The sequence below is a fragment of the Salvia hispanica genome, chromosome 1 (assembly GCF_023119035.1).
Source record: "Salvia hispanica cultivar TCC Black 2014 chromosome 1, UniMelb_Shisp_WGS_1.0, whole genome shotgun sequence".
NCBI classification, from domain to species: domain Eukaryota; kingdom Viridiplantae; phylum Streptophyta; class Magnoliopsida; order Lamiales; family Lamiaceae; genus Salvia; species Salvia hispanica.
Window position 1 is genome coordinate 25,138,217 of NC_062965.1, and position 14,273 is coordinate 25,152,489.

General features: G+C 32.6%; 3 protein-coding genes across 3 annotated transcripts; 1 reads left to right on the forward strand and 2 right to left on the reverse strand.

Moving 5' to 3' along the window:
- Window positions 1-354: 354 nt before the first annotated feature.
- Window positions 355-2,100, forward strand: LOC125202139. Its single transcript, XM_048100487.1, has 6 exons — window positions 355-594; window positions 1,133-1,205; window positions 1,306-1,415; window positions 1,503-1,578; window positions 1,705-1,758; window positions 1,867-2,100. The coding sequence occupies exons 1-5, from the start codon at window positions 454-456 to the stop codon at window positions 1,719-1,721; spliced, it is 417 nt and encodes a 138-aa protein (XP_047956444.1). The 5' UTR covers window positions 355-453; the 3' UTR covers window positions 1,722-1,758; window positions 1,867-2,100.
- Window positions 2,101-2,338: 238 nt separating this feature from the next.
- On the reverse strand, window positions 2,339-3,311 carry LOC125202832 (putative lipid-transfer protein DIR1). Its single transcript, XM_048101306.1, has 2 exons — window positions 2,907-3,311; window positions 2,339-2,506 (listed from the first exon to the last, which is right to left on the reverse strand). The coding sequence occupies exons 1-2, from the start codon at window positions 3,232-3,234 to the stop codon at window positions 2,490-2,492; spliced, it is 345 nt and encodes a 114-aa protein (XP_047957263.1). The 5' UTR covers window positions 3,235-3,311; the 3' UTR covers window positions 2,339-2,489.
- Window positions 3,312-4,371: 1,060 nt separating this feature from the next.
- Window positions 4,372-7,181, reverse strand: LOC125202834 (rop guanine nucleotide exchange factor 5-like). Its single transcript, XM_048101309.1, has 7 exons — window positions 6,690-7,181; window positions 6,385-6,501; window positions 6,148-6,302; window positions 5,874-5,948; window positions 5,477-5,767; window positions 5,057-5,395; window positions 4,372-4,987 (listed from the first exon to the last, which is right to left on the reverse strand). The coding sequence occupies exons 1-7, from the start codon at window positions 6,883-6,885 to the stop codon at window positions 4,505-4,507; spliced, it is 1,656 nt and encodes a 551-aa protein (XP_047957266.1). The 5' UTR covers window positions 6,886-7,181; the 3' UTR covers window positions 4,372-4,504.
- Between the last annotated feature and the right edge of the window lie 7,092 nt (window positions 7,182-14,273).

The window sequence follows — 14,273 nt, forward strand, 5'->3', positions numbered from 1 at the left end:
TGACCCTTACTATAAAGCACACAAACGAACAATTTGATTTTCAACCAAGAGAGAGAAAGAGAATAAGATGAGGCTTGCAATATAATTGTCAAATTACACAAGTGGGATCTTGATTATGGTAAGTGAGATTTCATTGAAACCGACCACTATTATTCGAATGAATTTGATCACAAAATGTACTCTAATATTTTATAGTATTTTCCATCAAGACTCCATCCAAATTAACACAAAAATACCAATAAAAAATAAAGTAGGAGATAGATAGAATAATACTTTTACCCTATCTTCTTCTCTCAAAAGAGTATCTATATATATGGGCAATAGAGCCTATCATTTTCCTCACACTCACAACTTCACGTGTCCTCTCCCTCTCTATCTTCATAATTCTTCTTCTTCACCAAAATCTTTATTATCTTATCCACACCTCCATTTTCAAGAATTATCACACTTCAAATGGAGAGAGCAAATAAGCAAGTGGGATCGTCTTCGCCCTCGTCGTTAGCAGCCGATCTGTTTGGTCCCAAAGACTCCTCAAATCCTCCGAATTCCTCCCAAGGTTACTTTGGATCAATCTTTGGGCCACAAACATCCATGGTATTCTTCATACTATCTTAATTTATTATTTTCTAGCATTATGGAGTAATTTTTAACTAATGTTATCATGTTAGAATATATTGAATCGTCGAATCTCCTTTTACTTTGATTCCACTTAAAGTTGGTTAATTAGATGATTTATTAGTAATTGTGTGTTTATAGCCATAATATAGTATATGTACATATGGAAACATTTTTTTTCCAAGTATATTGGAAAGCCAAAGGTATTAACTATATACTCCTACTAATATTATTCTTATAAGATTTATATCCGTATATGTAGATGAATGTTGTTAGGAAATCCATAAAAAGAAAACTTGCAAGCATGGAAATCATTTAAAGAAGTTTTCCTTTTTGGATTATAAAATTTAATAACTGCATTATATAATTTGTGAATATTCTTCCATTGAGATATTTTACTTTAGTGCAAGATTAGAGAATATTCTTGCGCAACATGTATTATTGTGAAAACGATGAACACTTAACATGCTATATAAATTAATTCAAAAATATATTTATACTTTCTAAAAAATTTCAGGTTCCTGGAAGAGATCCTTCTCACAAAGACTACACATATGCTTATGGAAATGGCAAACAAGAAATTCCTAAAGGTATTTTACTATACGATAAAAAAAATTATTAGTAACTTTCTTCAAAAAGTTAATTATAAAATCAAAATATATAATTATGTGAGTGTTGCTTTTACATCAGATTATAAGAGTGTGAAAGACAATCCAGCTGAACCTTGCTACTACAATTCTTCAATTTATTATGGTGGCCAAGAAAGTTACTCTCCAACAACTAATAGTCCTCCACAAAATGTAAGTCTACTATTTATTTGTAAAATTTCAAGAATTGGGAATTTTATTATTTTTGAAAATTCATGATAATACCAATCGTTGGTGCAGTTCAAGAAAGATGGAGGAAATGGTGCGCAAAATGACAGCAATTCTAGTTGTGCTTCTAGAGGAAATTGGTGGCAAGGTATAGGAATTTTTCTTTTTCTTTTATGCTTATTTTTAATTAACTAACAACTATTCTTGGTGTATATATGTATTTCTTTTTTTCACAAAAAAATTGCTGAACAATTCAATTTATAACACATTGCAGGATCTCTCTATTATTGAGGATCTAATATTAGGAATTTCCACTAAAAATGAAAAGGTAATTTAGAGAAAGATCTTGTTCTTAATTTACACTTTTATGTGGGGCATTTATCTTTTGATATTTGATTGGGATGTTAATCGCTAACTTATTTTAATATGTTTGCAGGAACAGGGATGAATATATATGACCACAAGCATTATGCAGAGGGGCAGAGAATATTAGAGAAGTTTATATAAATAGATGTATGTAGTTAATTAATCATTGTATCATTCTATTTCCTTTATCTTGTATTGTAGAGTATAAGTATTTCTACCTGGTTTATATAGCTATTACTCCATATGGTAAATTACAGTTTATCCTTGATATATCTATATAGTTGGGTATGAATGGCTAAGTCAATTTGCATGCACTATCATATTGAATACATTAATCCACTATATATTTATACAATCTATACGCAAATATAGAATATATTTAATTGAGAAATATTGAACAATAATTTTCAATATTTAAATATGCTTGTATATCATTTTCATGATATTTAAAAAATTTAATCCATAATAATTAAATCTTTTTTTCTAATAAAATAGAAGATAAATATATGCATCACGCAAGAGTAAAATGCTACTACTATATATTTTTATAAAGGTGACTTTTTTTATTCCAGTGATAAATTACATTATTTAAAGGCTAGAAGAACTAGCTCGGGATGCACGATACATCCCATTTACATACACATAATTATAACTAGAAATCACAAATCGATCTTCTTCACTTTCTATTCCATCTCAAGGCAAAGTGTATGCTGCAAATTAAAACAAACCGATAATTAGATAAACAATGCATGTAATACATCATTTATTGAGAAAATAACTAATCCAATAATAAAATATACTCTATGCATGTCTGTGACGACCGCTCAGGTTTTAAGAAATTGTTAGTTGACAGTAAAATATAATTATCCCACGTTTCTTGATATATTAAATTCTAAATAAAATAAGTAATAACGGCAGGGTAAAATATATCATTATTTATGGGAGATTCAGGTGGGGTTGAGGTACTAATTGACATGAATGAATCAAAAAGTTATATGAGTTCAGTTTCTGAAAACTGTCTCGATTGCCGTCCTTAGTTGTTAATGAAATGATTCATACTGCACATAAAATTTGAAAATAAAATACGAGATTGAAATAGGATCGACTCACGTCCACATTTGTACCCGACGGGCCTATTAGCGAAGTTGCACCTCTTGGGAATGGTCAATGCCACCTCGGGCTTGACGCCGGAGCTCTTGGCGGTGTTGGAAAGCATCACGGCGCACATGCATTTGGGGTTCTGCCCCAGCCGCTTCACCTCGGCGCAGCAGCTCGCAGGAACCGCCGCGTCCGGGTCCTGTGCCGCGGAGGCGCATGGGTATAGCTTCATGGCCTCCGCGTCCGGGGTGGATTTTGGGCATTCGCCCGTTGCATCCACCGCGATCCCCGCAATCGCGAGGATTGCAAGGACAAAGAGGCATTTCACCGACACTTCCATTTTCTTGATTATTTTTTTGTTGATGAATGATGATTGATTGTTGATGTGTGTTTTTTTGTTGTAGTAGTGATGGTTTGTGTTGTGATGATAAGAGATGGTTTTGGTGTGTTTATATAGTGTTGAGATTTTGGGAGGGTTTAGTTTGGAGATGCGACGAGTGGAAATCCACCATTTTAGTGGAGCACTTTGGTAATTTACTAATTTTATTGAAAAATGGATTATTGAGTATGTGTCAAAAAATGCTGGGATTTAGTGGAATCATGTTGTTGGATTTCATAAGTTAAATTAGTTCATGAGGTAGAGCTGTGGAGAATGACTTTACTAGAAGGTCCTTTCACCTACTCTCATCATTCTATGAAAATAGCAAATCCAAAACCAAATTTGATGGAATTTTGCAGCACTGATTAGTCGACGATGAGATCGATCGACTCCCAGGACTTTTACTTCCATGCTCTTCGTCCAAACCTCTGAAACTTAGATTTACTTCCATTCTTCGTCTACCGTTCATAGCCAAAAACAATTGTCGCACTACTTGTCTATAAGAGTTCCATTTGCAAATTTAATTTATCTAGGTCTTGTGAGGACAGATTTAAATTTCCATATTTTTGCAATAACCGATAGTGACCAAAGTAGGATCACCAACCCAAGCCAACCAATTCATCTTTCATGGGCCTTTGCCACTTGACATGTTTTAATGGATATGGAGAAGAATATTTTAGGCTGAATAGGATGATTGATAAATATAAAAGAAAAATGATTATTTTATTGAAATGTTGGGTTGAATCGAATAGTATTTTACAAATATTGTTATATAATAGCCTCTAAACCAACCTAGCCCGGCCCAACAATGTGATCCAAGTTTAAGTCGGTTGGGCCACTCTTTTGGACGATGGGCTCAGTTCAGCCCTTTTAGTATTTTCATTATATGTCTCGCTACACAAAACTCGGTAACGGAAAAGTTGATTAATTTCATCTAAGTCCATCCTTTAAATTTAAATTCATTTATCCATTAAAAAAAATGTAAAGCTATACAAAATTCGATCACGAAAAGCTGATTCATCTCGTCAGAATTTATTTCTAAATAATACTACACGACTCCACTTGAAGACCAAAAACTATCACGACAATACAAAAAAATGGCTCGAATATGAAAATGTACATATATATGGTTCAATGCATCTCTCAATTTCCAGCAGAAACTCTCTCTATATATATGCCTCTTTCTCAAACCAAGTAAAACAAACTAAAGCTATGCCTTATATGTATAACACTACCGGTCTATTAGCTGTGAAATCGACTCTTTCTGGATCGAAGGCGACGCCATGCTCAGATGAGACGATGCTCTCCCTTCACTCGCTCGGTTCGAAACAGCATCCACCCCTTCGCGGCCATTCGCCTTCCCTTCACCGACAAGATAGTTCGTGAGAACTCTCTTCACTCCTACTCCTCGACGTGCAGGCTTGTTGTCTGGGAAAGGCGTCCTATCTCCTCTCAAGGGACTGGCCAGAGGAGGACCGGGAGATTTCTTAGGCGTTGCGTAAGCTGTCCGATAAGGAGTGCCTGAGACGGACACTGGGTACGGGAGTGGTATCTTCTTGTGAGACATCAAGCTGGCAGAATGCGCTGACGAGAGCTTGTCCGGCTGCCTGTTGATGTCATCCACGTAGAGTAGATCTTCGATGCGTGCTGCTATGTTGAACGCCAAACTCTCCAAGACCCTCGAGTAGCTCTCCAAGATGGACTTCCCGACGTCCTGAAGCAGGAAACGATACCATTAAACGAGTTTGATGATGATTTGAAGCATTTATTGCGAGATGCAAACCTTGTTGTGCTGTATTTTGGTGGCGTCTAGAGTTGTTTGCGTGAGTCCCGGGAATCGCTGCTTCAGGGATTGCAGGAGGGTTTCGGCTCTCTCAGCGAGCAGTTCACTCTTGTCACCGTACGTCACCAGATCTTTCATGATATCCCAAGAGGATCTGACAGCAGTATGGCTCGGGTGCTGTCTTCTCCGCCACATGTAGATTGCTGCCTCCACGCGGTTCGCCATCTCCAGAGCAGCTTGTTCGGATGCAAGATCGAGGCAGTCTAACAAGCACTCCGAGGAGAAATGCTCTGTGGTAATGTAACGGTAGATGACATCCCCGAGACAAGCTCGCCCCGTCTGAATGATGAAACAAAAGAATCATTTCAGATTAACATTTTGCAGAATCAAAGAGATTATATTTCTTGGACAAAATCGAACCTTTGGAAGTGTTTCCAAGTATGATTCTGGAACTTCCATCTCAGCCAAAGTGCTGCTATTGATGGCAGTGGCAGCTTTGAGAATCTGATTCGTAGATTCGAGCTTGTGACCTAATAGCTTCCTCGAGGCCTCAGGCAGACCGCCGGATGGAACACGTGGGACGGGAAGCCACCACTTGTCCTCCTGGCGTTGAACAGCTTTCGGGAAGGAGACTGATTCATCAGCTTCTGGTGCAACTATACCTTGATCGACATACCAAAATTCGGCCTTGGCAAATCCATCAAGTATTTCCTAATACAGAGGAAGTGGATACGTATAAGACAGATATTCATAACACCATCACCAACAACAACTACAACGACGAAACAAAAAGGTTACAAACTTAGGTAATTCTTACAAGTAGCATGTTATCGAGTTTCTGAAGAGCTGGCAGATTAATAAAGAGATCTGATCTTTGTTGGCAACTCATAACCTGAACCATAGAAAATTGCCAAAATTACGATAATTGATAGTCATCGATAACTCAATTCATCTACTATCTAACTGTGTATCAATCTCCTAAAACAAGATAGCAAAGAGAGACCAACTAGATAGCATAGTACATCTAATCAAGGAGCATGGTTTGAGAACAAGTTAACATGAGAAATCTCGACCAAAGAACGTAGTATTACCTCAACTCTACCCCCATTCGGAAATGTTTGCCAAGAAGGCTTGAGTTCAACAATATGATCACTCACGGAGAGAAGCCATTCCATCTCCCTTCGCCACATTGATCTCTTTTCGGAAGGCAACGGTTCCAGTCTCCATAGTTGTCCAAACACAGAAGCTACACATGACATTTGCAGGAAAACATCTCAACACAATGCAACATAAACAAACACACACACACAAACAGAATCATGACTTACCATATAGATTTGTGATGGCATTTGAGATGGTGAGTGCAGGGCAAACTCCTTTGCCACTTCCTGACATATCTTCACCAAGCAACAACTTTGCAAACCGCTCCTTCATCATCTTAATTTCTACTCAATCCAAACAAAATCCACTATTTTACTTGAACAGCTCAATTCATAAATTCAGATCAAATTGCTCAATCATCACACACAGTAAACCAACACTATACAGTGCATAATGTATGAATCAGAATCTGACAAAATTCATTGCAAAAAACAATAAATGGAGGTAACAAAATTAAACAGCATTTAAAAACCTGAAAATTTTGAATCCTGCTTTTCAATCCCAGATTTTCCATCACCACTCTCAACAATCAAATGAGGCTTGATTTTCACCCCAACTTTCAAACAATTTCCCCTCTTTCCAATCGGCCATCCAAATTGGGGCGAAGAAGGATTATCATCAGAACTCGGTTTGCTACCTCTTGACTCAGCCTCAGCTACAACCTCCATTTAAACAAGAAGAGCAACGACAAAAAAGTTGCCAAAAAAGGTAAAAACCCGCTAATTTTGTTCAAGAAAAGAAGAGCTCGGTTTGAATTCTGGCCTTTCCCGAAAAGGGTTCATCAAGACCCATCAATTCCACTGTAAAGATCCAATCTTTATTGCTGTGGAAGAGTGTAAAAGGTGGAATTCAAATGGGAGAGGAGTTTAAGAAGGGTTTTGGGTGAGATTTGTCTTAATAGATACTGTGCAGTGAGATTTGCAGAAATTAGATTTTCTTTTCAGGGTTTGTTAGCCACAACTGCCAAGTGCCAAATCCAACGTCTATTATTCTTGTTTGGACTTGGATTTTGAAATCAACATTCAAATAATTTGGACATTAAAATGCATCCCTTTTTTGGATTTTATAATCATGAGCAAGAGACAATTAAATCATTTTTCTGTATATGACCAAGTAATAGAATGAGGAAATTGTTTTCGGTATATTAGTAAAATAAGTTTAAATCTTATTGATAAAAAAGAGCCGATTTATGGTAGGTTCTAAATTCCCACCATTTCATTTTCAAAAATTGGATCTTTCCTTTGCAAAAGTCATCTCGAATTTAAATTGGTATCCTTTTAAATTTAAATTTTCAAATTAATATTATTAACTTATAACATTACCTTTTATCATTACATCGTACCAATGTTTCGTTAATCAATACTTATTTTTATTGAATGGAAGTGTAGTATGTGTCGCATTATCAATTTCATTGTATCTCTCTTCTATGTTTAAATTTTGGTGTTTGTTAGGTGTTACATAAAAATGAAATTTATTAAAACATACCATTAGTTTAAATGTATTTTCTTAGTTGCCAAGGAAAAAAATTAAACTTAAAAGTAGTACTATTTAATATGGATGAAAACCATCTTGTTCAAAGAGATGGAAACATAAAACAAAAGTACCATAGAAAACTAGATATATTAAGTTGACATTTGGGCAAATGAAAGTTTAAATTTTAAACTTGGGCTACAACTTGCATTGTAGTTTAATCAAATTCTAGATATCCTTGCAAAATGACGAAAATGGGCCATCATCTTTAATAAACCAACAGTATGTTTGAAAATGTTGAGGGAGCAAGAAAAATTTGAATTCTTCCATCTTTTTGTAGTATAAGTGTTAGGCAGGTGGGGATTTTCTTGAAAGAAATATACTCCATACAAACATGTAAAAGAAAGAGAAACTAAATTACTACTACTACAACTTTGGTTGGCAATTATTTTTTCAGAGTTACACCTATGTAATAGAAATTCATAAATCTCATGTGATATGATAAGAGTACTAGGAAATACTCCTTGTTTTATTTCTTCTATATCTAATTTTATTAGTATAAAATTTTTTAATGTAATTTGCTGTATTAATATAATATTCTCCTTAGAGTTGGAATATGGAAATGTATTGCTCGTACAATTGATTGCTTTAAGAACCTTTAACTGAAAGTTGGTAGAAATTTAAGAGATATGTTGTGCTATTTCATATATTCACCTAACTCAAATATGAATTGATCATCACTTACTTTTATGTGAATTTTGATTGGGCATACATAATAAATTTTCTTGCATACGGTAACAAACATATTACTTCAAAAAGACACAACTCACAAGTATGGAGTAATTTACCCATTTACCCATTCGTTACCATTTATGATTAAATTCACAGCGATATATTCAGAGAATGAAGTGTTAAGAAATTTGTTATTTGAAAGAAAAGACTCAAGCAGCAAGAAACGAGCAAGAGTCCAAAAACAACGGACTCAAAAAAGCTAACCAACAAACAAACTGCTCTAAAAAGCATCTGTCACCACCAGCTAGCAACCTACAAATACAGTTTATAACGGATGCATTATATAACGCTACAAGCAACAACCTCGATACTATACACCTCACATAGCCGCGCAAAAACAAAAATAGATTATTTTTTCATTACTTTAATTTGTTCAATAACATTTAATATTTGAATGGAATATATGGTTATTTAAGTTCGAAAAAGTTAAGTTTATAACATGCTTGTCACTTTTGTTTGAATTGAGATCACAATAGTAATTTCAAAAATTAAACAAAAGAAACTGCTTAATGTCAACAGCATAATTCTTTCCTTTAGAGAAAAGCCACTGTTACTTTTGACCGATCAACTTTATCCATGCATAAACAATACTGTAAACAAAAGGAATTGCATCATTTCTATTTAATTAATTACTAGTAGTAGTGTAATGCTGAATATAGGAGTAGTAAACATTAACTACACTATTTTATACTAGTAAATAATAAAAACAAGAGTCCAGAAAAACAATTTCCAAGAAGAATTAATACGTGACAGGAATATATTTCAGACTTATGGGCTAACCAGAAAATATAACTGCAAAGACCTTGAGAGCATCACACTTCCATTTCATTATTTAAATATTCATTAACTACACTGACTAAAACTTTGCTGAGTTCAAATAATTTACTACTCCTACTAGTATTATTTAAGGTTGTCTAATTTTATTAGTAATTTCTATATCGTCTAATAAAATTTGTTAACGACAAATAAGAGTATCTAATACTGTACTAGAGTAATTTAGTATAAATGGGCCCTTTTGTAGTGATGGGCTAATATAGTGAGCTGGGCCTAGGTGTCACTTCATTCTTCAAAGCTAAAATTCAATCCAAACATGTTCATTATATGCCTAATGCAAAATGAATTTGAAGGTACTATTAATCAACAATTTGATAGTATAAATTTGATAAGGTATACCTTATTGTCATTTTCTTAAAATGATTAATAATGATTGCTCACTACCCACGTGATGACTCGAATCTATGACTTATTGTACGAAGAGGAAATTACTTAACAACCAAACTATAATTTCATGAATCGAGACTTTTATTGTAACTGGGGTGGATTTCAAGGAATGATAAAGCTAGGATCCAATATTTGGATACTTTTATGGACTTGATATTTATTAGTATGTTGGATTTGTCAGATTGATTATGTTTCTTTTTCCTACCAAATTATATCATGATACCCTAATTTAGTTAAGGTGTGAGTGTGAAAGTGTATAGTTGTATTTCTTTATATAGGAGTACTTAATATTTATGAATGAAGACTAATAAGATAAGGTGCCCCTGTCACTAGATTAATTAAAAGTTGCAATATACTCCAATTCCATGCATATGAGTATAGTAATTACTTGGTTGCATTACTGATAATCACATTTATAATCAGCATTAAATTTTAAAGGTTTTGGATATAATTATTGAACCATCACAAAGTAAATGTATTACTACAATTTTATATTAGAACCAAATTCGTAGATTATATTTAAGCCTCATAAATAATAAAAGGACGAAAGTTAAAAAGATTGAGGCCAGGCAATACAACAGCGGATCAAGAATCTCATTCATTGTTTCTAGGAATATTATCTTTGGCATATTCGTGTACATAATTATAGGTATCATTAACTAGTAATTTGGCTACTTTATATACTCGGTAGAAAAGAAACATTTAATGTGGATTTTACTAACCTCTATCAAGACATTCTTTTGTCACGATAATTAAGAAAATTGTGTTTAATTACTGATTTAAATATAGAAGTAATAAAATATAGGGAAAAAGAATTAAAGTGTAAAAAGTTTAAAAAACGTTAAATTTTTTTATCAAATGATGAATATTTTTTTACCTTGAGATTTTTCAAACAAAAAAAAAGGAAACCTTAAGACAAAAGGAATATGTTTTCAGGTGAATTTAATGTGTCATTCAACCACTAACTAATAGGCTAATTTTTATTGGAACTACAATTACAGAAGTCACATTAATTATAATTTAATAACATTATGAATGGGATTGCTATATAAATACTAATAAAATTAAATAAATAAATACTTTAAGTGGAAGACAGGCAAAAAATCATAAAATAAAATTGTTTTTGGGTGTGAATCTCCGACATAATGCCTTCTTTTATCTCTGGAATCAATGAAGTTATGTCCCTCCAAAGACAGACCCCATGCTTATGCAGTAATAATGTCTTTAGTGGAAAGAAAATGATAATCCTAAATGCATGCCTTCTTCCACCCCTCAAACCTAGAAAATAAAATTTTAAAAAAAATCTAGAGCAAAATGGCATTTACCTGATTAATATAATTTTACTATTTTCCAAGAGCAAAAAGAGGTGTTCACATACATATTTGGGAAATAATATCATAATTGGAATTTAGAAAGAAATGTAAAGAAAAATAGCATTACCTTGATTAATTTGGTTTTCTCTTTTCCAAGAGAAAAAGGTGTTCACATACATATTTGGGATGATTCACAATCGGAACTTAGAAAAGAATTAATGCGATCTAAAGCAAAAATATAGGGATACCTATTTACCTTGATCAATTTGATTTTGTCTTTTCCAAGATATAAAAAGGTGTTCACATACATATTTGGGATAATTATCATAAATGGAATTTAGAAAAAAAAATTAAAGATATCTAAATAAATAATAGGATTGCCTTGATCAATTTGATTTTCTCTTTTCCAAGAAAAAAAAGGTGTTCACATACATTTTTGGGAATTTTATCATAGCTTCGTAATCGAATTTAGTTATATGATTGGACTTATTTGGTTCGAGTATGGAAATGAGAAAAAGACCGAGTTACAAAATAGGAAAAGAAGAATCATTCTATTTTTTTTTTTTTTTTTCAGAATATATAATTAAGTTCTCCCTGATTTTTTTTTGTTAAGTTTGTTTCTCCAAAAATGAGAATCAGCTCTTTAATTTTCATTCATGCAAAACAATTGAAAATTCATATTTTAATCGTATCACATTCTTACAAAAATCATGTAATTCGAATCATTATTCTAATACATGATCCAAAATATTACTCACCTCTCTACTTTAAATAAAATACTTTCCTTAGGCATCCCATTCAAATTGTTATTTGGACTATTTTTTTTAAATGAGATTACTATTTTTTTACTCTCTTAATTTAATTAACAAATAAAATATCGTGGCATATAAAAATAAGGCAAAGAAAATATATAATGCGATGAATTAAAAACATTGTATAATACGTAATATCCACCGACGAATAATTAATAAGTACTCTAACACGTTATTCTATACAATCCTAGTAACATGTAATAGTATTTAAATTTCTAAAACATTACGTTACAAATGTATTTAGTCTTTGGAAGTACTACTATTTTATAATCATAATGCAGAACATAGATATGGTCTACTCCTAGAATCTCGAACGAAGTGAATATTTTTCATGCGTTTATACAAGAGATTAATTATTTAAATATGATGAGTAAATCTACGAATGAATAATAGTAGTATAATATTTTTTTTTCACATCTCGATCTTGACTAAAATAATTTGTGTTCCATACGATCACATGTTCATGCACTAAATAATGCCAAAGACTAATCATGTGATGCATGATCCATACATGTAATGATCATATGATGAGACAAAGATTTAAAATTGAAAAGCTATAATAAATATATTGCTAAAAACACCATATTGTTATGGAATCACATATATGATGTAGCATATGATTAAGACAGATTCAAATGGGCTGAGCATTATTTAATCTTCCATGATTTATAATTTTATATTTTTCTATGATAGTAGGAGACATTCTTCAACTTAAGTGCTCTGATAAACACCTTCTGTCTGCCTCCAGATTGTACTTTAAATTGTCTGAGCTTTGCATTAATTAATTTTGCCAACAGGTTTTAATTATTTTCACTCAATCTTAAATTATCGACTTGTTCCCTAGCTATGAAAATTTCTTTATAATAAGAGCAAAATGCAGCCCCCGTATATATGGGAATAAGGAGGGACGTACTATTACTGTATTACACTCCCAAATATTTTTTTTGTTGTATACTGTAATTATAAGTTAGTACTGTACATTATAAATTAAATTATGCAGCATTAATTAATTTAAATTTTAAGAAACCATTATCTGTTTATCCAACATACATACAAACTCAGGGGTGTGTTATATTGCTAACTCACCCCTAAATTGCTAACTACAACTAAATAATACTTCCTCCGTCCCCATAATTTGTCACCATTTGACTCGGCACGAGTTTTAAGAAATATAATAGAAAATAGGTTGAAAAAGTTGATAGTATGTGGGTCCTATTTTTATATATTAGTTTTATAATAAAATGTGAGTAGAAATGAGTTAGTGGAATATGAGGTCCACTACCAAAAATGGTAAAAGTAAAAGGTGACAAATTTTTAGGAACGGATGAAAAAGGAATTAGGTGACAAAAATTAAAGGTGAAGATCATTCAATCCTTGAGTATTAATATCATGCACAAAAAATATCGATAGGGGTATTAATGTCAATTAACTACAAAATTAGTTATAACCAACTTTTAAAAAAAATCTCAAAACTTTAAATTCATATAACATATATCAAATTAAAGATAATTTTATAAGGATTCCAACGATATCCTACGTGCATATGTTCTGACGTCAAAATTTGAAAAAAAAAAATTCAAAAAATTCAAATTTTTTCGTACATCAGAAATGTCAACATACTATATAAAATATGTCAATATAATACATGTAGAATGTCAATATAAGCAATGGGTAACATTCTTAAAGCATTATCTTGACATTCTCAAAGCATTGTGTTGATATTTTCTAAACACTATATTGACATTTTCATCCAAAACTTTAATTTGGAGTTTTTTTTTATCTTTTTTTATTTAATTAATAAAAACAAAAATTACACGTGGTAAATTGTAAACCACACGTTTTCTAAAATCCTATGACATTAAATTAGTTGTAGTTAGCAATCAAATGATGAGTTAGCAATTTATCACTCTCCTACCAACTTATTATTCACTTATCAACCATTCCAGTACTCTATTATTTTACCCTTTTACGGTCATTAGCTTATTTTATCCATATATTTCAGAACATTCAAAAATAGAGAAAGAGAGGTGAGAGTGATTTAACATAAAGAAATCGAAAGAATGGAGACCAAGAATTAGAGAACTAACTCTCGGTTTGGATCCCCCGATGTGGCTGATAGCACAACAGGGGATCTCGTTCCACACACTTATTATTTTATTCTTAAATTGTAAATATAATCCGAACCCGAACCCACGTTCCACACACTTATTATTTTATTTTTAAATTATAATATTATCCGAACCTCCAATTCTATGTCGATGGTGTCGACTGCTTGAACGCCCCTGACTCTGCATTGTCATTGACGGCTGTGACGTTCCCAACTCCGTGTTGCGCGTGTTAATTTTTCCATACTAGTAGTATATACTCCCTCCGTCCCAGATTAGGAGTCACTTTTTGCCATAAAAGTCCGTCCCAGTTTAAGAGTCACTTTTAGAATTTTCTATATTT

Coding starts and splice junctions, on each gene's coding strand:
- LOC125202832 (XM_048101306.1), bottom strand. CDS start 3,234: ATGGAAGTGTCGGTGAAATGCCTCTTTGTCCTTGCAATCCTCGCGATT.
- LOC125202834 (XM_048101309.1), bottom strand. CDS start 6,885: ATGGAGGTTGTAGCTGAGGCTGAGTCAAGAGGTAGCAAACCGAGTTCT. Junction 6,303..6,384: donor TGCCATCACAAATCTATATG/GTAAGTCATGAT, acceptor TGTCATGTGTAG/CTTCTGTGTTTGGACAACTA. Junction 5,768..5,873: donor AACTCGATAACATGCTACTT/GTAAGAATTACC, acceptor CCTCTGTATTAG/GAAATACTTGATGGATTTGC.
- LOC125202139 (XM_048100487.1), top strand. CDS start 454: ATGGAGAGAGCAAATAAGCAAGTGGGATCGTCTTCGCCCTCGTCGTTA. Junction 595..1,132: donor TTGGGCCACAAACATCCATG/GTATTCTTCATA, acceptor AAAAAATTTCAG/GTTCCTGGAAGAGATCCTTC. Junction 1,206..1,305: donor CAAACAAGAAATTCCTAAAG/GTATTTTACTAT, acceptor CTTTTACATCAG/ATTATAAGAGTGTGAAAGAC.